We start from the raw sequence: 22,319 nt of genomic DNA, 5'->3' as shown, positions 1-22,319 counted from the left end.
AAAAGAGGTGCAGAAAGGCATGGAAAGTCACGACACCTACTGAAATCTATCAGTAATTAGATAATGAGCTCTCTCAAGACCTTAACCTTATTGAAGAGTTGTCCAAGAGCCAAGGAGTACTTGTGGAGCGTTACAGAAAGACCTGGAATCAGCAGGTACAATTGTTTCAAAGAAAACAATAAGTAATGTATTCAACCGCCATGGCCTGTATCATGGCAATGGAGTCACACAAGACTCCATTGCTGAAGAAATGTTAATGCATGTTAAAGCACATTTCAAGTTTGCTGAACAACATTTAGACAAGTCTGTGAAATACTGGAAGGATTCAGTCTGGCTAGATGAGACCAAAACTGAAGTCTTTAGATGCCACGATATATGGAGATCAAAAGTCACTGCATTTCACCAAAAAACATCATACCAACAGTGAAGTCTGGAGGTGGGAGGTGAAATCTGTTTTTTAGCATACAGTACTGCTTCATATAACAGAAGGAAGGATAAATGGGAAAATGTGCCAAGATATTCTAGGTATAAATCTGCTGCTATCTACCAGGATGATGAAGATGAAACAAGTGAGAACATTTTAGCAAGACTGTGCGTGTGTGGATTGGATGGGCTGTTACTGACGTCTGGTGATAATTTTATGTCAATAGCACCTTTAGAAGTTTCTTTACTTGGAAAATTGGTGACTTGTTCGATGCTTATTTTACCTGCTGTAAATGTGCAAAGTTCTTAAAGTGCTCCTTCTGAATATGCATTACACAGTAAAGTGAAGGTCAAATATCTAGGGGCAATAATGATAATAACAGCTCTCCTGATTAAATTTGGTTTTCCAAAAGCTTAGTGTTACCGAATGTTAATGATTAACCTCACCTGAACTGCTCTTGATGCCATTGACCAAGCCTTTCCCAGGGTTGAGGATCTCGCTCCTTGAACCATGGGTTTCAGACATTTTGATGAGCCTGGAGCTTCTGTCTGTGTCCTTCCTCCTGAGGGAGGCTGATCGCGGCGAGGCAGAGTCCTTAGACTGTTTCACTGGAGTAGAAGACCTCTTCCTGACTTCCCCCTTTCGAGCAGGAGAGGCTGACTTGGGTTTCCCCTTTCTCAGGCCCTTGGTGGTCTTGTGCTCCTTCTTGAGAATTTTCTCTGTACTGCTGTGATCATTGAGAAGAGCCTCTGGATCCACCATGCACACATCTGGGTGAGGTGGGTGGGGTAGAGGGTCCTTCATCGGAGCGGGAAGGGGATCGTGAGTCTTCTGAGATGACCGTGGTGATGAAGGATGGTGGCCACCACCAGCTCCAGATAATTTGTCCACCGGCAGATGCTCAGCATCTTCGTCTGAGTCCAGATTTCCCTCTGCCGTTATTGATGGACACTCCTCAGTTTCTGGAGGGACATCAGAGTCGGACTGTGACGGCAATGACTCGCTCACTGATGTCGGTGGTGTCTCCTCACCAGCTAAAGTCACAGCCAAACCAGATGACATTGCACCAGGCAGCTGGCCTTGTCCCTGTCCGGCATCTCCATGGTGACTCTGAGCATGGTGGCGCCTCTGCTTGTGTGACCTCCTTTTCACAGAGTGCTGCTCTTGATCATCCTCACCCCCTTCCTGGGAGTGGCCACTGCCACAATCAACTTCACCCTCATCACTGGAGAGCTGGTGAGGGCTGGGGTTGATGAAGGATGGAGAAAGTTCGCCTTTGCGATGTTTGTATTCACAGGAGGAGAATCCTGGCGGGGATTCAGAGGAGGAAGTTGCTCCAGTGTTCAAATCCGAAGGGCGATCAGTCTTTACATCTCCTTTGCTGGATGTTTCTGTGTGGTACGTGTCTTTTGAGGTACTGTGGGCACTTGCCATCCACTCCATTCCTTCCTCATCATCATCACCATAACCTGGAGGGGGGGCACTTGGAAAGTCGTCCGGCCTTTGTAGAAGCTCCCAATCAGATATACTGCTCTTTCTCCTTACCTCTAATCTCTCAGACGGCATCTCCAATAAGCTTTTCTCCTCCGCTATTTCGGCCTCCCTTTGTTTCCCATCTTCTACCTTTTCACTCAGTTTGGGATCACAAGTTACTTTTTTCTCCTCTGTGATGTCTTTAATGCTCTTTTCCTCTGGTTTCTTTTCTTCTATTACCTGTTTGAATTCAGTGTCTTTCATTTTGTCTGCCTTTTCATCTTTTTCACTTGATTCTTTTTCTGACACCTTGGCATCATCCTTTAGTGGTGCAGTATCCCCAGCACTCTTTTCTTCTTTTACCTGCGATTGTTTCTCTTTCACCTCTTCTGATTTGGGCAGGTCTGTTACGGCACATGAGGTTTTGGTAGTGTCAGTGTCACTCACCGGAGTGACCGATGCTGCCTGTTGAGCTGTTTCCACCGTTGCATCAGGTTTAGACACAGCGGTTGCAGAGGTAATGGCGACTGTCTTTGTTTCTTCAGAGGTTGTTGTACTCTGTGCGACACATGATTCAGTTATTAATGAGAAAGTCTGTTTTTGCTCAGCTACTTGGATTTTTTGACATTCAATACGACACGGTAGGGTGCCATCCTCCATTTCAAGGGTATCAGGTTCCTTCTCTTGGGACTGTTTGTCAGAAGAGTCAGCCCTTTGGAGGGGAGAGACATCAAAGCGTGCTTCTGATGTGGATGAACTCTCCTTAACGTCTCCTGTAGTTTGTAAAAATGGTGCTGTTGTTGATGCTTTTAACACAGGTTCAAGCATATGAAAGCTGTCAGTAGAAGATTTTGCGTCTGGCTTTACAGAACTACTTTGATCTTCTGGCTGCTTGGCAGTAGTAGACAAGCCTGGAGATGATGGTTTGCTCTCTGCAAACTGACTGGGCAAGGACTCTTTTGTTTCAGGTTTTGTCATTACCTCCATGTACTCGTCTCTTTGAAACCCTCCAAAGCAGGAACTTGTTGACGCTGCCGCAGTTGATGGTTCCTCTTTGGCCAAAGATACTTCAGAGGTTGATAATTTATAAGGTTCATCTTTGCCTCCCAGCTTTTGGCTCAGATGGGTAGACCCTGAATATGAATAACTGTACGATGTTGAGGAGTACGTCGAAGCGGAGTATGTTAAGCTTGTGTATGGGCAAGGTGATGAGGTAGAGTCCTCGTGTTTTTCTGTGATACCAGAAGTACGCCTCACATCTTGACTTCCTTCTTGGACATCTCTTTGGCTTAAATACTTATCCTCACTTTGCTGGGAGGCATCTGAGAGCACAAGGGTGTCTTTCCTGTCATCCTTCAATGCTACTCCATTCTCTTCACTGTAGTAACTCTCATACCTACTATGTCCAATATCAGCATAGCTACCTGTTAGCGGTGAGGATGGACTGGACGTAGGCTTTGACATAGAATCAGTTTGGTCTGTTGCCAAAGAGCTGCCAGTTAAGCTACTCGTGGATGTCGGATGACAGGTTTCCTTTGATGAAAGACTTGACTCTGGTGATGGAGACTCTTTATCTTCAACTCCTTTTTTTGATTCTAGTACATCAGATGAAGAAACACCCTCTGCTGACGACAACCTCCTCTTTGTGGATGGCTCAGGGGACAAATGCTTTTTGTCAGTATCCTCTAATTTTATTTCTTCAGTATGTTTGGGTGTAACTGTTGGAGCAACAGAGCTTTCATCTATTTTCTGCGCACACGTGTCTGTTGATGAAGTTGTTCTGCCTTCGTCTTTACTTGCTGCTTCAGGAGGTTTGGATGTGCTTGTATCTCTAGCAGTGGCCTCCTCTTTAATTGGTTTTGGTTCAGGTGCTTTTTTACTTACATCCTGGACTTCTTTATCCACGGCTTTAAAAGCTGAGGCATCATCAGGTGTCATCTTACATACAGTCTCCTCTTTAGTTGAGTCAGGGACCTGTGACTTTTTATTTGAGTCCTCTACCTCTGCTAACCCAGCACTGTCACCAGAGCTACGTCTGCACATTTCCTTCTCAGACTGTTCTCTCGCACCTTTTTCCATATCTATGTCACTTGACTCTTCCTCTTCTTCATCCTCCTCCTCCTCCTCATCTTCATCTTCGTCATCATCAACGTTAAAATCCTCTCCCTCAACAAGTAATCTTTTGTCTATCAGGCTCTCTTTTCCTTCAGCACAACTTAAGGATTTAGATGTAGCAGAACTGCTAACTTCGCTATAATCAGATGCCAAAACATTATCATCAATTTCATGTCCTATAAATGTGGCCGAAGAGGGACTCCTTGAATCACTCGATGCATCCTCTCTCTCTAACACCGATGGCTGCTGAGGTAAAATGTCTTTTTCTGCAGGCGAGTACCGACCAGATGGAGATCCCTCTCTATGGTCGCAGGAGTCAGTTTTGTCTTTGAGTGACTCCTCAGATTTTTCTTTGTCTTTTTCTGTTGCTTCCTTTTCTCTGAATTCTCCAAAAGGTGAAGCAGTACCTGATGCTTGTTCACCAAGATCTGTCTGGCTCCATGAGGGAGAGGGTATTTCTTGTCTTACGCCTGCTGATTGAAGAGCAGCACTGCTGGACTCTAAATCACTTTCTACTGGTGCCTGTGTTTGAAAGGCTGCTGCAGCACCTTCCTTTATGTCATCTTTCTCTTTTTCTGACCTCTCTGGTTTGTCTTCTTTTGGAGTGAAAGAATAGGCCTCAGCAGCTTGAGACATTTTGTTGTCTTGCACCTCTAAAGCTGAAAAGCTTTTGTCAACATATGGTGTGTCTGCCCTTTCTTCTCTCTCACTCTCTTCCTCTTGGCCTTTCTCACGGTCTTCATATCTTGGGGAGTCACTTCGACTGTGGTGGCTGCTTCGCTCGCTTTCTGTGAGGGAAACTGGGCTGTAGTCGACTCTGCTGAATGAGAGAGGTTCTTCTTTGTACTGCTCATCCAGGAGGAACATGGCTCCTCCAGCTTCCGCCTGGCTTGATCTTCTGTTATCATCAATACAGATGTCAGAAGCATGATCAAAACCAAGAGAAACTTCTTGTGAGTCCAAATCGTGATCTCCTGGAATAGGTTTTTCATATGGATCGTACTTAGAGGCGCCAAAGCTGTGCTTCTCGTCTTCAAGCCTTCCACTGACAGTCTCCTCTGTGCTCAGTTTTTCACTTTCCACTTTTGCTGGGCCAGCCGTGCGTCTGACATGTTCAGAATCTTTGTCCAGCATAAAATACGAACAAGGTTGTGATAATCCCGGAGACGCCACCTCTCGTTCTCCTTCCATCTCTCTCTCCGTTTCTTTTACTGGTTTCTCATCCAGTTTTGTCTTCTCTGGAGCACTCTGGATTCCTGAGCTCACCTCAGCTGGCATCTGTTTCTCTTGATGTGGCATTTCCTCCACGCTAGATTGGCTTTCAGTACTTGAAAGTGTGTAGCTCATAGGTTGGCTGTCTGTGCTTGATATTGCTGACAGTGCTGGCTTTTTCTCAGATGAGTCTGACACTGGTTCTGTTTTGGCAGAGGTTGTCTCCTTTGATGTGGGAATATCAAAGGATGGCTCGGGCTTAGCGAGTGGTGCAGGTGTAGCTTCTATTTTTGCAATATTTTTGTCTGCTTCAAGGAAAAGCATGGACTCCTCTTTCCCAAACTCTTTGAAGTCCTCATCCATAGAGGGTTCCTGCATTGTAAGTGTAGGTATAATCACTGTGGGCTGTTGAGATGTAGGTGATTTTGTTTGATCACCCATCTGTACCGTTTGGGTTAAAGGCAAACCTGCAGAAGAGATGTCATGGTCAGATTTTCTAGGCTCCACTGACAAAGGTCTGGAACCTGCTCCTCCCATACAAATGTCTTCATCCTCTTCATCTTCTCTGTCTTCATCAGATGACTGAACCACAAATGCAGGTTTGTACTCTAACTTGGATGCCGATACTTCCTCTCCAGAGAGCACCAGAGCAGGTTGCTTAATGGTTTTGTCCATGTCCTTCTCCTGTAATTCCTCTTTCTCCCATTTCTCCTCTTTGGTGTGGTCTGCATCAGAGACATCTTGTTTTTCCTTCTCTGAGAGCTCATCGGTCTTTACGCTGGCAGAATCCTTTTCTTTAATCATCGTTTCGTCCTCTGCTGTCTCTTTCTTTTCTTCTGTGATGCCTTCAGATTCGTATGTGTATTCTTTTTCTTGCTCTTTTTCCATTTTCTGTTCTTTGCTCAGTTCCGCAACATGTGTATCATCTTTTTCTTTTCCCATCTTGTCTTCAACACCAATAATGACCCCTGATTCTATATCTTTTTCTTTTGTATCCTTTAAAATTTGGTCAGGAGATTTACAAACGTCATCTTTTACTGACGTTGCTGCCAAAGAGTCTGGCTGCTTTTCGACTGATGCAGCTCCAAAAATATCCTTCTTATCTGCTTCAGGAAGCTTATCAGAGGTCACTCCATGTTTATCACTAATATCAAAAACATAATCTTTCTTAGTCTTCTCCTCTTCCAAGGGCTGGGTCTGTGAAAGACCCACTAGTTTTCCATCATCTTTCCTAGATTCTGGCTCAAGAGGGGAATCATCTTTTATTTCCTTCTCTTCTTTAGAAACTGTTGGAGTGTACACCTCCTTCTCCGGTTCCTGTTTGATAGATTCTGCATCACAAATGTGATGTTTGACCGTATCGATTGTTTCATCCTTAATGGTTTCAACTTTAGATGGTTCTGTTTTTTTTGCATCTGTGGGTTGCTCGTCAGTGGTGTCGGCTTCTTTCTCTTTTGTTGCATCACCCTTAACAGTTTCTTTATCCTTCAAATCTTCCAAAATAGCTTTGTGGTCATCAGTATCACTCTTCTCCTGCTCTTTAGGCTCCTGCTTTATTTTTTGTTTCTCAGAAATGTCACTTTTTTCCACAACTTTGTCATCCTCAGTGGGTTGAAAGTTGGTATCATCAGTGTCTTTTTCCTTCATCTCCTTTATGGGTGCCCCTTCAGAAATAATCTGTTCATCCTCTTTTTTAATATCTTTATCACAAGTTTCCTCCTTTGGTATTTCTTTTGCCTCTTCCTGGATGAGTTTTACATCTGATGGAGCATCTCTAAGTTCAGCCTCCTTTACCTCGTCTGTGAGGGACTTGACACCAGCTGTGTCTTTGGTTTCCTGCACTATGGAGGGTTTTGCATCAGAAATTACATCTTTAATAGCGTCTGTATCTTTTTCTTCTTTCTTGGTGGGTTCGATAGCAACACTATGATCCTGGATTGTCTCTTCTTCCTTGGACAGTTTGACAGTCAGCATTTCCTCCTCACGTGTCGTCTTCCTTTTTCCTTCTTCTGTGGCTGATTCCACAGCACAAATATCTTTACCATTTTCTCTGTCTTTTTCGTCCTGCGCTGCTGGTGTAGCACCAGCTACAACAATTTCTGTGCTTGTTTTGACAGGAGGAATCTCTTTGCTCATCATTGCATCCTCTTCCTCCATCTTGGCGGGTATGGCAGAAGGAGTTACGTCTTTACTCAATACTTGTTCCTTTTCTTCTTCTACAACTGGTTCGACGGTCTGAAGTGTTTTCTCTGTGTCTGCTTCAGTTGGTGTAGCTGAGAAACTATCGACTTTAGATACGGTCAGGTGATCTTTTTCCATCTCGGTAAGTTTAATGGTGGCAGCATCTTTACTTTCCTCTTGTTGCTTTTCTTCTTCACCTGCTGGTTTAACACCAGAAATTTCATCTATGCTTGTAAGTTTATCTTTTTCTTCTGCCAAGGTAGGTTTAATAGCAGGAGGAGTCTCATCTTTACATATGCCCTCCTTCTTCTCCTCTTCTACAGTGGGTGTGAAGATGTAAGCGTCGTCCATGTTTGTTGTTATATCTTTAGCCAGTTCCCTGGGAGCTGTGGTGTCATCACTCTCTTTTTTGTCCTTCTCTAGCTTTTCTGTGGCTGGTTTAGCCACAGAGTCATCTTTACACACTGTTGCATCCTTTTCTTCTGACTTGGTAAGGCTTGGTGTAATATCCATACTAATCTCTTGCCCCTTTTCTTCTTTTATAGTAATGGCTGATTCATCTTTTTTGCTAATACTGTCTTCTTCTTCTTTGCTGACTTTAGGAACAGTAATGTCAAAAATCTCTTTTTTCTCCTCTTTCTGCTCAACAGTAAAGGGCTTGGCAGCAGAAGAATCTATCTTATCCATCTCTTTTTCCTCTTTATTATCTTTGAAGACTTGACTAGTATATAATGTTTCAGTCTCCTTTTTCTTCTCCATGAAAGGGAGATCTTCTCCCTTTCCCTCTTTCCCCATGTCTTCCTTCTCAGGCTTGATATCTGAAAGGTGGATTTCTTTGACTTCTTTTTCTTGAATCTTAAAAGTGCTACTATGAAGGGTGTCACTCTTTTCTGTCTCTTCCTTCTCCTCCATCAAAATCTTGCTATCAGACACATCCTCCTTTTTAACCTGTGTCTCCTTAACCTCACCTGTGGTTTTGAGGTCAAAATCATCTTTTTGTGTTTCGTCTTTCTGTTTCTGTTCATCTGTAAGTTTTTTGTCCTCAGGAGCATCAGTTTCTACCTCTACTTCTTGGGCCACTGGGGTGTAGTCTTTTTCTGGCTCCTTGTATTCATCTTTAATATCAACAGTCAATGTGTCCTTAGCCACTTCCTCTTTGACAGGTCTAGCATCAGAAGTATCATCTATCACTGCCTCTTTCTGTGTGTTCTCATCTGTGACAGATTTAATGGCTGAAATGTCTTCCTGAATGACAGATTCCTGCTTCTGTTCTTCCTTGATTTGTTCAGCATGTAAAGTATCGTCATTTTCCATTTCCCATTCTGCCTTGATGGTTTTAACTGCAGGTTTATCATCATGATCGTCATCATCTTTCTTGTTATCATCATCATCATCGTCCAGGAAACGACTCTCCCTGTCTGGAAATTTACCTGTTTCAGGCACTTTAGGTTCTTTCTCTGTGAGCCTGTCGTCAGATTCCAGTGAATTGCTCCCTAAAACTGGTAGTTGTACATCTGTTACAGGTTGTGCAACAACAGGTAAAGTTTCTGCCTGTTTTCCTTCATCTTTTGGCGCGAATGAAGCGTCTTTTTCTTGGTCTTTGATCACTGGAGCCTCTTTCATGTCTTTTTCAGATAATTTGTCCAAAGATTTTGCAGATTCTACTTCATGCTGATCTGCTTTCTGTTGATCAACCTCTGTCTCAGTTTTTGCATCATCTTTTGCGCCTTTTTTGTCCTCAGTTGTGGTCACTATATCACCAAATTCCTCTTGCTTTTGCAGCTCCAAATCAGGGAGCTTCATCTTGTCTTCCACTGGTGACTGACGAAGTGGAGAGTGAGCTGCGCTTGAGGGTCCAGACTGCGGAGGAGAGGCCATTTTCACAGTGACATCATCTGGACTGAAGCAACGCTCTTCGCTCTCTGAAGTCACTGAGTCGGATCCGAAAGGTCTAGTAGGCACAACAGATGAAATGTCTTTAGGTGTAACTGCGTCAATATTTTCCTCTTCAACTGGTAGATGGTCAGGTTTGAGGTCTTGTAGAGACTTTTCAGGTGACCCCGAGCTAGCAACTTTTTCAATGTCTTTCTCTTTACCCTGCAACAATTGGGTTGAAGCGTAGCCCTCTTGGAGTTTTTCAAGTGAAATTTCAACATTAGGAGTTTGGTCTTCTTCCTCCTCCTCCTCCTCTTCCTCTTCCTGAGTATCTACAACCTTAGCTGCCATTTGCACTTCTGCAACAGGAAGTTGTAGATCATCAGATGGAGACTTGGACTGTTTGTCTTCTTCCAAAGAAGGTGGTGAAAGAGTTCCTGCAGAAAGTGGCTGCTCTTTGCCTTGAGTAGAGTCAGGCGGAGTGGACAGGGGACCTGGAGTTTTAGGCGGCTCTTCAGATTGAGGTGCTGCAACGGATGCCACCGACTGATCTTCAGCGATAGATGTAGGAAAGGAGGATATTTTGTCGTACTCTGTTATGGATGTTGCAGAAGATACATGCTCTTCTTCTGCCAGAGGAGCAGTGATGATGTTGGTGAACACCGATACTTGCTCTTGCACACCTGGAATAAAACCTTTCTCTGTCATGGCTGCAGCTTGTATCTCCCTCATGCCGTGGATGTTTACAAATGAACCCGTCTGATCTGGAACAGAGATGTCGTAGGCACCGACGTCATACTGAAGATGTGGTATTCTCTCCTCTGCCTCCTCGTGAATCTCCTCATCAGAGATAGTCTGTTCTGTTTCAGAGTAACCAGGAATAGTTTCATCTTGGATGTAGGACATGGGTTCAGCTGCAGCAGCACCTTGAGCTACTGAGGTTATAGGAGCAGTAGCCCCTCCAACATGTGATAGGTAGCCTTCCTCCTCTTCTTCTTCTTCTTCTTCTTCTTCTTCTTCCACTTTGACCTCAGTCAGAATTTCTGTGGTTTTGCTTTCATCCATATGTTCAGGTTTGATCTCTTCATCAGCTATTACATCTAAATCTTCCACCTCCTCCAGTTCAGCCTTCTCCACTGCCTCCTCCTCTTCCCTTGATGGAATCATCTGTTGCTCCTCTTTAGTCACAACCTTGGCTAAGAGAGTTTCTGACTTCTCCATTTCCTCTAGCTCGTGTTTTCTATCAAATGCTTCATCTTTTGCCTCCTTCCATTTTGACTCATCTTCCTCCTCTCCTATTCCCATGTCTTCTTCCACCTCCTCCTGTATTTTCTTTACAGCAGCTGGGGGCTCTTCCTCTTCTTCCTCATCCTCATCCTGAGTTTGTGCTCCCTCATCTTCAAACCTTTGAGCGTCTTCTAGTTCTCGCTCCTGAGTCACTTCCTTGTCTTCGTCTTTAGCTTCAGCTTTGAGTTCTGCGGCTGGTGCTTCCTTTTCAGGGGACTTTGTTCCAGGTGGGATTTCAGACACTTCTTCGTGTTTTCTTTTCTCTTCCGTTCCTGCTTGCGGCTCAGAAGAGACCTTATTGCTGTCCACCAGCTCTGCTGAAACCGTTTTAACTTGAGTCTTTTTAAGTTCTTCAAACTCCTTGGTGAGGTCTTCAGGTGTGGAGGGAACAGATGTTCCCTCAACAGCTCCATTTTCTACCGGTTCAGGTTGTATAACTTCAGGTTTGGACTCCTCTGCTTTGGGTTCAGCGGGTTCAACCTTCACCGTTTTGCTTTTGCCAGTTTTGGCTTTACTTGACACTTTAGCTTTATGTAATGTCTTCCTTACCTCTGGTGTAAGTGGTTTCAGGTCAGGCTTAGTAATTTTTCTTAGCTCAGGTTTGGATGAGTCCTTCTTCTTGTCATCCTTGAACTTTGCATCCTTCTTGTCATCTTTTTTGGCAGAGTCATCCTTCTTCACTTTCTTGATCTCCTTTTTTTCCTTGTCCTTTTTCTCATCCATCTTTGACACTCTTTCCTTGGAATGTTTTTTCAGTGATTTTTCTTTCATGATTTTTTTCTTCTCTGGCACTTCAGTTTTAGATTTTATAGTCTTAGTGGGCTTTTTCTCCTCTTTTTTCTCTGATATGTTTTCTTTCACAGAGTCACTCTTTGCCTCTGTGGTGGCTGACACATCATCCTGCCCCTCGACTTCTTTCTTTGGGGCCTTTGCAGTGGTCTTCGGAGAGGATTTGAGACTCTCTTTGCTATCCGTTCTTTGTTTTAACTTGGTTTGTTTTATAACAGAGGGAGGAGCTCCTGAGGCAATGTCCTTTTGTGTGGCAACAGGATAGCGCAAGAAGTCAAGGTGCTTTAATTTTTCAAGGCCCTCTAGGATCTTGTTTTGTGGCGCATTCCCGGGGAACAGCACCCTAATAATCTTTTCTGTAGGGCTGGCAGGAAGCCATACAACTAAGGCTGTGACTGAAGTCAGGTAGGGCACAGATATTTCTCCTTCTTTCCCGTTGGGCAGCACAATGCCAGTTTTGGCCTTGCTGTTGCCAGCCCACTTCTGCATTAAAAATTGCATCTCTTTACTGTCTTTGACGGGGTTGAGAATGTACATGTCTAACCGGCCCACTCCCATCTTGTGGAAAAGTGTAATGGGCTCAATGGTGTTGCTGACAACTCGAAAGAGAGGCTCCGGCTTGACGCCGAGTTTGTTAAGGTACTGCAAAGTAAGCGAGGCCTCTTCGATGCTACGTTTCACTTTAAGATTAGATTCTGGCATGCGAAGCTTCTCTGGCACGTTGAAGAACACAACACCTAGTTCAGGAGAAATCAGGTTCTTCATCCAGTCACTATAGTTGGTGGAGCCTTGTGACTGCTCCTCTTCCTGTTCTGCTATCTTCCTTTGAAGAAGCCCATTGATGCCCGGGAGATTGTCAGCGCCGATGTGTGTGAGGAGTATTGAGTCGATGCGGTCTAAGTGGCGGACCAGCTTCCAGAAGCAGGACTTTCGATCGGAGCCTCCATCCACTAAGATGTTGAAGCCATTCACAGCAAAGAGAGCAGAGTCTCCTCTTCCGCCCGGAAAGATGTAGCAGCATGGCTTGGAAAGTTTCAGGAAGCCTCCAGAAGTGGGAGGCTCCAGGAGGTCAAAAGGTGAAGGGACATCGACGGTTTCAGAGACGTACTCTGTGAACTCTGTGACACCCTCCATCTTGGGCAGAACAGGTTCAGGGTTTAGTTTGTATTCAAAGAACTCCCGCAGGGTCTGCTGCTGTCCCAGGGAGCTCCAGCCCACCTCCCCGCGGCAGGACACAGTAAGTGTAGCCTGCTGCTTGGGGGCTGATGTGCCCAGCAATTCACTGACCTGCAAGAAAGGCACACCCAGACATGTCTGAGTCAGTGATCATACGCATAGAAACAACATAAACTCTTATGTCAAGGGAAGAAATGACAAAAATGATATTTCAACTAAACGAACCACCAAAACTGCCTAAATAAATAAATAAATAAATAAATAATACAGAAAATAAAAATAGGCAATTGGGGATTTCAGTTTTTAATTTGATTTTGTATTATTTTTGTGTTGTAATGAGATGCTTAGACAATGACTTGCTTAAAATTATTTAAAACTGAAGGTTCAGCTGTGTGTGCATGTATGCTGCTAATTGAAACAGACGGTAAGTCAGAGCATCCACACGAAAAAGTAAATAGTCCTGACTGACTGCACTATTTTCAGCTAGATTAGCTAAGCGCCACAGCTCTTCAGCAATCTCCCGACTAAAGGAAGTCATTTCTGCTGTGAGCCTGGCATTGATCAACAAAGGTGACACCATGGCACACTTTGAATGACAAGCCCTCATTTCCATAATGCAGAAATGCAAAAAGTGTAAAAAGAAATAAATAAACATCTAAGGAAGCAAACAGGAAACAAAGTGAAGGGTAAATAATTAGCAAACAAATACATTATAAAATACTTTATAATTAAAGTGAACTTATGATAAAACAAAGGCAAATAAATATAGAAGTAAATTATACAGATTTTTTAAATATAAATTAATAGACGACTTTATTTATTTATAGTGCTTTTTATTTAATAATCGATTGACTTATTTCTTCTTCCTCTTCTTTCGGCTGTTCCCTTTACGGGTGTCCTGTCACACTGCATGTCCTCCTTCATTACATCCATGAAGCTCTTCTAAGGTCTTCCTCTTTTCCTTCTACCTGTAAACTTCATCTTCAACATCCTTTGTCTGCACATGTCCAAATTACCGCAGCCTTGTGTCTCTAACTTTGTCTCCAAGCCGCTCAATCTGAAACATCTCTCTCATTTCTAATCTTGTTCATCCAGGTACTACCCAATGAATATCTTAAGATTTTCAACTGCCACATCCAGCTTGGCCTCCTGTCTTTTCTTCAGTGTCACCATCTCCACACCATGCTTCATAGCAGGTCCCACTATCATCTCAATAAACCTCCCCTCTCACTCTTGCTGCTATCCGTCTGTCACAAATCACCCCTGACACTCGTTTCCACCCATCCAGTACCACAGTTCTTCTCTTGGCACCCTATCGTCTGCTTTCACTAGACCTCTAGTCCTTCTGTCTCCATCACCCTAACTTGCTGCACATCCTTTTCCTCTTCCTTACTGTACAGCCTAACATACAACTCACTACAAGCCTTTCTTTTTGTCACTTCTTTACACCTAGTCTCACTACTTTCTTCATCTCCCTAACTATCTGACTTTGTTTTGTTTTTTTGCTAATCTTTTCCTTTAACTTACTTCCTCATTCCACCACCAAGTCTTCTTCCTCTGTCCAGAAGATCATACACATCAAACACCTTCTTCACCTCTACAGCTGTGTTTTCCCAGTCATCTGGTAACTCGTCCCTACTACCCAGAGCCTGTCTGAACTCCTCTCTGAACTCTGTGCAACACCCTTCTATCTCACTTAATTAACATATTTATTTGTTTAATTTAATTTTGCGAGCTTTGATCTTTTTTAAAAACTGAACGTTTAGAAAGTTGGGACAGGAATACTTTCAATTCTCATCATCTTTTGTGAAATATACAGTTATACATATTGTTTGTCTTTGTAGTCATTTTACAACTGATAAAAATTTGCATTTGTCCTTTGAGAGTAAACAGTTTTTAACCACACACATAACTGTGAATGCAAAATCTGAATGTTGTTATTCGTTTCATTATTACCAAAGAACAGTAGATGGCTTACCCCAGGATCAGTAAAGACACGTGAAAAGGTCTGGGAGGTGAAAACACCAGTTTGAAGGAGGAGGGCACCGTGATCTGAGCTCTGCCCACTCAAGACCAGAAGCTTGTGTCCTGCTGAGTCTGTGACTAAAGACTGGATCTGGGACACACACAGAGGAACAAAGGACAGAGAGGGACAGAGGACAGTTAAAGGGGAGCCAACACAGCCAAGATAGATAGAGAAATACCTGCATTAGTGATAAATAAAGATTCACTTAAACTGTGTCAAGGTTAACAAGATTAAACATTAATGGCCTGATTTTTTTCACGCTTCTTTCCTTTCAAAAGGGACAAAAAGATAATGCCGAATACTTGATTTAAGCAACTGAAATAATTTATTTTGTGTCATAGAAAGTCATAGAAACAACTCAAATTTGTGTGCAATAAAGAGATGAACGTAACTGAGGAAGGTAAAATAATTAGGTAAAATAGGACTGCTAAACACAGATGAACTCACTATAAGCATCTCCTTTTCTCACATCAATAAACGTAAACCAGCAAAGAACAGCAATTCAGAACATGCTGCTCTTACCTCTGATAAAACAGTGCCTTCTGAAGGGTTGACGAGCACTACGGTCTCTAAGACATCACTCCTGTGGTGGAGAGTCCTTTGTCCTGAAAGAGAAGATGGAAAACCTTTTAAAAAAAATTTTTAATGTAACAAATCTGAAGAAAGGTTATGGAGGCCCGAAAGGTCGAATGAGGTAAACGACTTGATCGAAACTGCTGGCAGACATTCAGCCATCTGGTTTGAAGACATCCTGTTTGGATTGCATCCAGACCTGATCTGGAAAACCTCTTTGAGTCAGAGAGATTTACTGTACTGCATTCTCCACTATATGTGGGGCAGTCCCTTTATAGAGACAGGCAACCCACTTGTGCATCAATGCAAGAGCAAAAGTTGGAATAAGAAAGAGGTCACAAATGTCTGTTGGGTGAAGTTTAAAATTAAAGCCTCAAGATTTTATTCGTTGTTTCTCTGCGCTCGTCTTTCCTCCCTTCGTTCTCTCCTCACCACAACCTGGTGAGGGAGATGGCTCCCCTCCCTCAGGCTGGTTTTGCTGGAGGTTTATTCCCATTAAAAGGGAGTTCTCCCCTTTTTTCTGCAAAGTTCTCGATTAAAGGGAACTGCTGGGTCATAAGCTTGCTGTATGCAAGTTGCGCTAGGATGGCTAACACCATTTTATACAGTGCATTACAGAACTTGGGAACAATGTCCGTAAATTGGACATCATTTTTCTCTATTTTTTTGACTGAATAGAAACAGTATTTGGACATGGATTGAAAGTAAACACTAACGCACTTATACATAGAGGACATAAAACAAGCGAAACGCAAGAAAATTGAAAACACTTCCTTACATTTTTTTGTGCATTTAAATTTTTGATATTATGTGTCTCCCCCAAAAGTACACCACAAATTAAAAGTTAGGTTTTATCTCACTTATTAACAGAGAAACAATCAACACTTTAAATTCAAAGATTTAAAACAGCAGCAGCATGTCAGAGTCATGTCATGTTTAGCTAGAAACAAGCCACTACAACAGAGGCTGCTGTCCCATTTTGGAGAGCTCAGCCTAGAGTTTATATTTTAGTTAATGTGCAAAAGTTACATATGGCAAAATTCCTATAGCTGCACAGGGAGTCTATGGAGATGCTGAGATCTCTGTTGCACTGATGTTGATCACAGTCAGCTTGACTATAGTATGAGTTACAAAATCTTTACATGGATGATGAGCAAAATATTGTTTTATATTCGTGCAGATCATTTCATCAAAAGTCTTTGAGTGAATGGGAATGAATGACACAGGGACAGCGGTCAGCTTCCCTGCGTTCTCGTCTAATGTGTTAGGCTGAGGTCTGGCATTTTGTTAGCAACTGACAGCTCTACTCACATGATTGGTAACCAATGTATTGTTTATGTAGTACTAGGTGACCAATCCAGGGCAGGGCTTTTAGAAAGGTCTAGACAGGAGCTAAACGTACAGTATGTAAAAACAAAATGACATTTTAAACATTAACATTTAAAATAAAATAAAAAAACACTTACTTACTAAATGAGCATAAAAATGGGAACTATCATATTTGTTATATTATGTACATTACTCATTTTAGAGGTGGTGTTAAGCTTTTAATTCCCCTTTGTTTCAGTGCAAATTAGATATCTCAGAGCTCTATTAATAGGAGGATCTCAGTGACTCCACCATCCGCCGGGATCTTCAGTGCATCCCCCGAGTTTGCAGAACTTTGCCTTCCTCTTTGCGATCTGTCACGTGTTTTCCATGAAAAGACTAATGTAAATCACTGCCAGCTTAAGATACCATGCTGCAAAAAGAACAGCATTAAGAAAAAACAAAGTACTGTTAAGATGCAGAGGAGTTTGAATGAAACAAGTAATTTAATACATTAAAGAGAAGCTCTGAAATTATTCCACTTGAATATCAATAATGCAATCAGTGTGATATTAAGTCTAGACCATCTGTGATCACAGGAAGAAGCACTCAAATATTATATTGCACACAATAATCACAGACATATTATCTGTTTTCAGCTGATCTGATTCATCCATTTATATCCTTTTTTTTGTACCAAATGATATTAGTATAATTTTGAAAAAAAGAGTGAGCTGAACTGAATCATTTTGTATTCAACCACATTTTTCTCTTTTCTACAAATCATCTGTGACATTTTCAGAAAATGTCAAGAGTTATTTTCTCTCCTCACAGTGATTCTACCTATTCTGAGATCATGAACTCTTTCACACAGGTGATCTTTTTGTGGTGCGTCATAAGAACTAAAAGCTGCATATCACGTTTTCAATAGCAATAACAATGGTTCAACGTAGAGTTAATAAACGTTATATTCTAATTAAGCTCCCACAGTTTTAACACCAAAAACCACAGCATATATACTACTATTATCAAGGAGAAGACAGGCTCTCTGGATATTTACATTAAATTACAGATGTTGGTTGTTACTTCAGGAAGTGAACAATGAACTTTCAGACGGTCTAATTGCTTCTTTTTGATTCAAATGTTGTGGTTCATTAGGAGTTACACAGGGATATGGTTGATGGTTTTTGATATCACCATTTCATAAACACAATATCCTTTTTTTATATTTGATTTATGTCATTTGAGAGTAATAATTGTGTTTAAATTACTGGCACACGTACGTCAGCTTAATCTCTCTTCTGAGTGGTCTTGGAAACAAAAGCGTTTGGACTTCTTTAAGATTCTTGAAGATGTTTCCTCTCTCATCCAAGAAGCTTCTTCAGTTCACCTCTGAGTGAATGTTGGAATGTCTGAGGTATTTTTTTTACATGTAATTTATGTGCATAATTTAATAAACGAATACATGCCCATGCTACGATATTGGTTGACCTGTTCTTGGAACTGGATAAATGCAAAAACTGAGTCATTTTAGCCCATTGCTAGGTGGTTGCTAGGGAAAATGATGACATCATGCTATCTGATATAGATGAGACCCTTATAGATACTGTGATTTTTAGTTATCATCTATTTCCATTTTTAGTCATGTTGATATATTAAATTGTGTCAGTGTCCTTATATAGAGCCCTTAAAACTGGCTAGTTTAAAGTAGCTATACAAATAAACAAGACTTCTGCTTGCATTTAGCATTCATTATGTTTTGATTCGTTTTAGCATTTTAAGCTAATTGTTATTGTTCATTAAGCTCTCTTGTTACTGGTGCATTAAACTACAAACAGGAAATGTGAGCTAGCAATACTACTACCATAGTGAAAGACTATTTTCATCCAAAACCTCTTGCATCTTGACTGATTTATCACAACTAAGGATGCAAACAGTTTAAATTATGAAACCCATGTGAACCTATAAAGTGGATTTATTTTCATATTGCAATGTATTCTTCATAAGGCAGCATTCTGCCAGCATCATTCAACCAAATTAGAAGATGTGGCTCCCTCTGTTGATGTTACCATAGGAACACACTGCAGACCAATAGAAAGCAACGATTTCTAATCAACTGACAGCTTCATAGGGTGAGTGGCGATGAGAGGTCACTGAAGGATTTAACTGAAGAACGACACCCCTTGCTGGGACAGCAGTCAGAAGTTCTAACACTCCAGCAGATCTGCCCACAGACGCGTCCGGTTTCACAGCACGATGACTAAGCTGCGAGGGTGAGCCATGATTTGCAAGTTTGCTTTGATACTTTAATCCCTGGCAAGAGCAAAACGCAACACCGAGCAGCCTCGTCGATATGGACAATAGAGACGCTGGAACCACAAAGCTGCAGGATGAATTTGTTAATTTGCTCTCACAAGAACGAGGCCCATACACTTGGTGCTTTCCTTTGACCTCCAGGTGAAGCAGATGAGGAGAGACTCCATTAGCTGCTGCCGATGGCTGCCCGCAAGCTGATTGTTCGCTGACACTGCAGACTGGTACGACAAGATACTACAACAACAAAGACACTCTCTGTCAGTGTGAAATGCTGATGTTTCTCCTCGGGGTCACAGCACATCAACAAGCCTCTCAGAGGGCTCGCTGTCACTGCAGGATGAGATTTCTCAGACCACGTCACCTTTACTCCTAATTACTGCTAATGGGGATAATTCTGTGTAGGTGACAGTGGTGCACTGGCAGGTTAAAAGGCCCTCCAACACTCAACTTTTAGCATTTTGTTATTATGTAATTCAGGTGAAGACCCCTCCCCTCTTATGTTTTAACCCTCTCAGGCCCAAATTAATTTTTTTGCTGCTAATGCACAACCAAGTCCTGCAGTGGTACTTCTGAGTAAAAAAAACTCATAAAATATGTATGTGGGATAATCAGGTTGTTAGGTCTTAACTGTTGCAAATCTGCAGCGTCTGCCTGGAGAGGGTTAAGGGGATTTAATTAAAAGAAAATGAATTTCAAACAACATTTATAATCATTTCATATTTGGAGGTATTTTTTTTAAGATGATAAACATTTTTTAAAGCTGTCCATATAAGAAAATGTGCAGCTATTTTTTGTTTTAACTATAAAAAATATAAGATTTGGGTGGTATAAACTGGAAAACCTGTGAATGGGGTACAGCAGCAGAAGACACCAGGTCGCTCCTTTCCGCTGAGAACAAAAAACTGATGCTACAGTTCATAGAGGCTCACCGAAACTTGACAACAGACTGGAACTGGTGCCAGGTCTCATGAGTCTGATTTTTTTTTCTTTATGTTAGAATCAACAACATGAAAGAATAGATCCATCCTTCCTTGTGTCAACAGTTTATGCTGGAGGTGGTATAATGATGTGTGGGATGTTTTCCTGGAACACGGCCTCTTAGTACCAACTCAGTATTGTTTAAGATTACAGCCTGCCTGAGTATTGTCTTCCTTAGTCGTCTTTCAGTGACTGCCTCTGTCACAAAGCTCAAATCAGCTCAAACTAGTTTCTTGAACGTGACAGTGAGATCACTGCTTTAAAATGGCCTCCACTGCCACCAGATATCACTTCAGTAGAGCACCTTTGGGATGTGATGCTGGGAGATTTGGATCATAAATGTAGGGCCAACAAATCTGCAACAGATGTTATCATGTCAACATGAATCAAAGTCTCTGAGGAATGTTTCCACAACCTTGTTGAGTCTATGACATGAAGACATTAAGGTAATCTTAATGCGCTAGACTTAACATACAGACATGCACAAGATAAATGTAAAAAATGTAAAACAAGTAGCAGGCAGAGGAGTTTAGATGGTTGTAGGCAAGTGAAGGTTAGGGCACCGAGTTAGTCATCCCTCCTACTGAGGAGCTGGAACATCAGTAATGAAAATTTCTTGTCCTTTAAAAAGACAAGGTATTACTACTACTGCACTATACCAAGTCACTGTTTTATCATTATCTTTATTTATTTATGTTTTTACTTTTTAACCCAATGTGTCCTAATACATGCTGTTTCTCTGTGAATTATAAAAATTCTCTTCACATACACAGTGAAACAACCGGGTCAGCATCATTATATTCCTGTCTCCAAAATAATGATGTAAGCTACATTATGAGCCAAGGACATAATGTATTTCCATAGTGTCATCTGTATCTGTCTGAACATGGGATACATCAATGCATCAGCAGGACTTCTTCAAATAAGATGAAACTGACCAATGGCAGTGGCCAATTTAGCAATGGATAAATGACTAAATCTGAATGAAACCGTTATAATAACGATTTTGTTTCACAGTAAAAAAAAAAAAAAAAAGGGTAATACATAAAAACAAAATAAACACACACAAAAAAGAAATATTGTGAATAATGCTGTCCCAGCTTCCACAGCTATCCAGCCTGTAGTTCACTCCAAAACCACAAATACCAGCATGTTGCTGTACATTCAGGGCACACCATTTACCTTCAGGACAATGTTGGCGTTCTTCATCTAACCTCAGTTTTTCTTTGTACACAGGCAGGCTCAGACCCAGACACCTCGACATTCAACACAAAATGTCAGCTTGCTCCTTTATTTTCTATCCTGTCCTAACTTTTAATTCATTGTCCTGTCATGTACTTATTGTTTTACTTTTGTTTCTCCTCTGTGTGCTTGTCCGTGTCTCCTGTTTTGCAGTTTTAAAACCTCCCAAAATGAAGCTTTTATGTTCAGTTGGGTAGATGTGATCTCTTACATTCTGCCTCTATTCCTCCTGGTGATTCAGGCTATTCCTGAAGCTCTATTTTCTCCCACACTTCTGATTTCCCACGCTGTCAGAATCACCTCATTCTCAATTTCAGCATCACTACTCTTGTCCAGCGAACTTTCTGCCTACGCTCTCCGAGCCAATCAGCACCCACTCCCTGTTCTTTAAATTCATTCTGCGGTAACTCTGCCTTTGATCTATTTTGTATCCATTCTCATCTCATCCAGGTTGTTCAGGACATCCATCATTGATTAATGAGCTCTTCTTATAGAAACTGCTGTTGTCAAAAAGACAAAAGTGTTACACTGATCGGCCACGTGGACTACGAATCTGCAGGACAGTGACAAATGACAAAGTCATGTGCAAGTCCTGCCAAAGTTTCTCACTTATCTAATGAACATGATCAGCATAAAGAAAGCTGTCAAATGCTGGTGGATTTTTCAGTGGTTTAAATTAACACACAATTAACACATATATAAATCAAAATATCCAACTTTCAAGAATTTTCAAGCATTTCCATGTATTTAAAGAAACTAAAGGTAAAAAAAAAAAGGTTAATGACAAACATCATTGTTCATATCAGCCTTTTAACCCAGTGCCCTGTGATAAATTCCTATTGTAATAAATAATGAGACATTTACTGGAAATTACAGCCCGGTGATGTGAGTCAGCCTTGTGGGTCTCAGTACACCGAGAACCAAACAGTGCGAAGCTAAAGGCTCCTCAGGCAGGCCAGCGTCTGCTCCACAGCTTAAATGTGTTTGTTTAAAGAGCCCTATTGAAGACAGCAATGTTCAGCCAAGTTGCCCTCATCTATTCATCCCTGTGGCTTTCTTTTACTGGCATTGCAGCCAGCGAGGAGGCATCATCCTATCACATAAAGTGACGTCCAAGCAAAGGCAGTGAAATGAAGACTCGCGCTGTTCAGACTGGCTGATTTTCACTTTTTTTTTTTAAATTTTTAAATAACTCATATCTCTGCAGAGGCTTTACTGCTTTTAGAAGGTCCCGGCTTTCCGTCTGAGCTGAATTTGTCTTAAGTACTAATGACATACTCGTATCAAATCAGCGCTCAGGCTTTGTGATGTGTCTGCGATTTTAACATCAAAGCAGTGCATTAG

At 41.8% G+C, this 22,319-nt stretch overlaps 1 protein-coding gene across 1 annotated transcript in view; it reads right to left on the bottom strand.

Moving 5' to 3' along the window:
* The window catches only part of map1ab (microtubule-associated protein 1Ab), a 92,027-nt gene that overhangs the window by 4,891 nt on the left and 64,817 nt on the right, over positions 1-22,319 (bottom strand). Inside the window, exons 3-5 of the mRNA XM_086299396.1 lie at positions 15,081-15,163; positions 14,511-14,648; positions 871-12,643 (exon numbers count right to left, since the gene is read on the bottom strand). Coding sequence (XP_086155522.1) covers positions 871-12,643; positions 14,511-14,648; positions 15,081-15,163 — 11,994 coding nt within the window. The remainder of the gene's footprint in view (positions 1-870; positions 12,644-14,510; positions 14,649-15,080; positions 15,164-22,319) is intronic.

The sequence above is a fragment of the Aulonocara sp. 'chitande type north' Nkhata Bay genome, linkage group LG7, assembly GCF_057382095.1.
Source record: "Aulonocara sp. 'chitande type north' Nkhata Bay isolate Kocher_YH1m ecotype deep benthic linkage group LG7, A_spYH_male_GT1.1, whole genome shotgun sequence".
Classification (NCBI taxonomy): domain Eukaryota; kingdom Metazoa; phylum Chordata; class Actinopteri; order Cichliformes; family Cichlidae; genus Aulonocara; species Aulonocara sp. 'chitande type north' Nkhata Bay.
The sequence above is the reverse complement of the archived record's forward strand: the minus strand, read 5'-3'. Positions and strand labels throughout refer to the sequence as shown.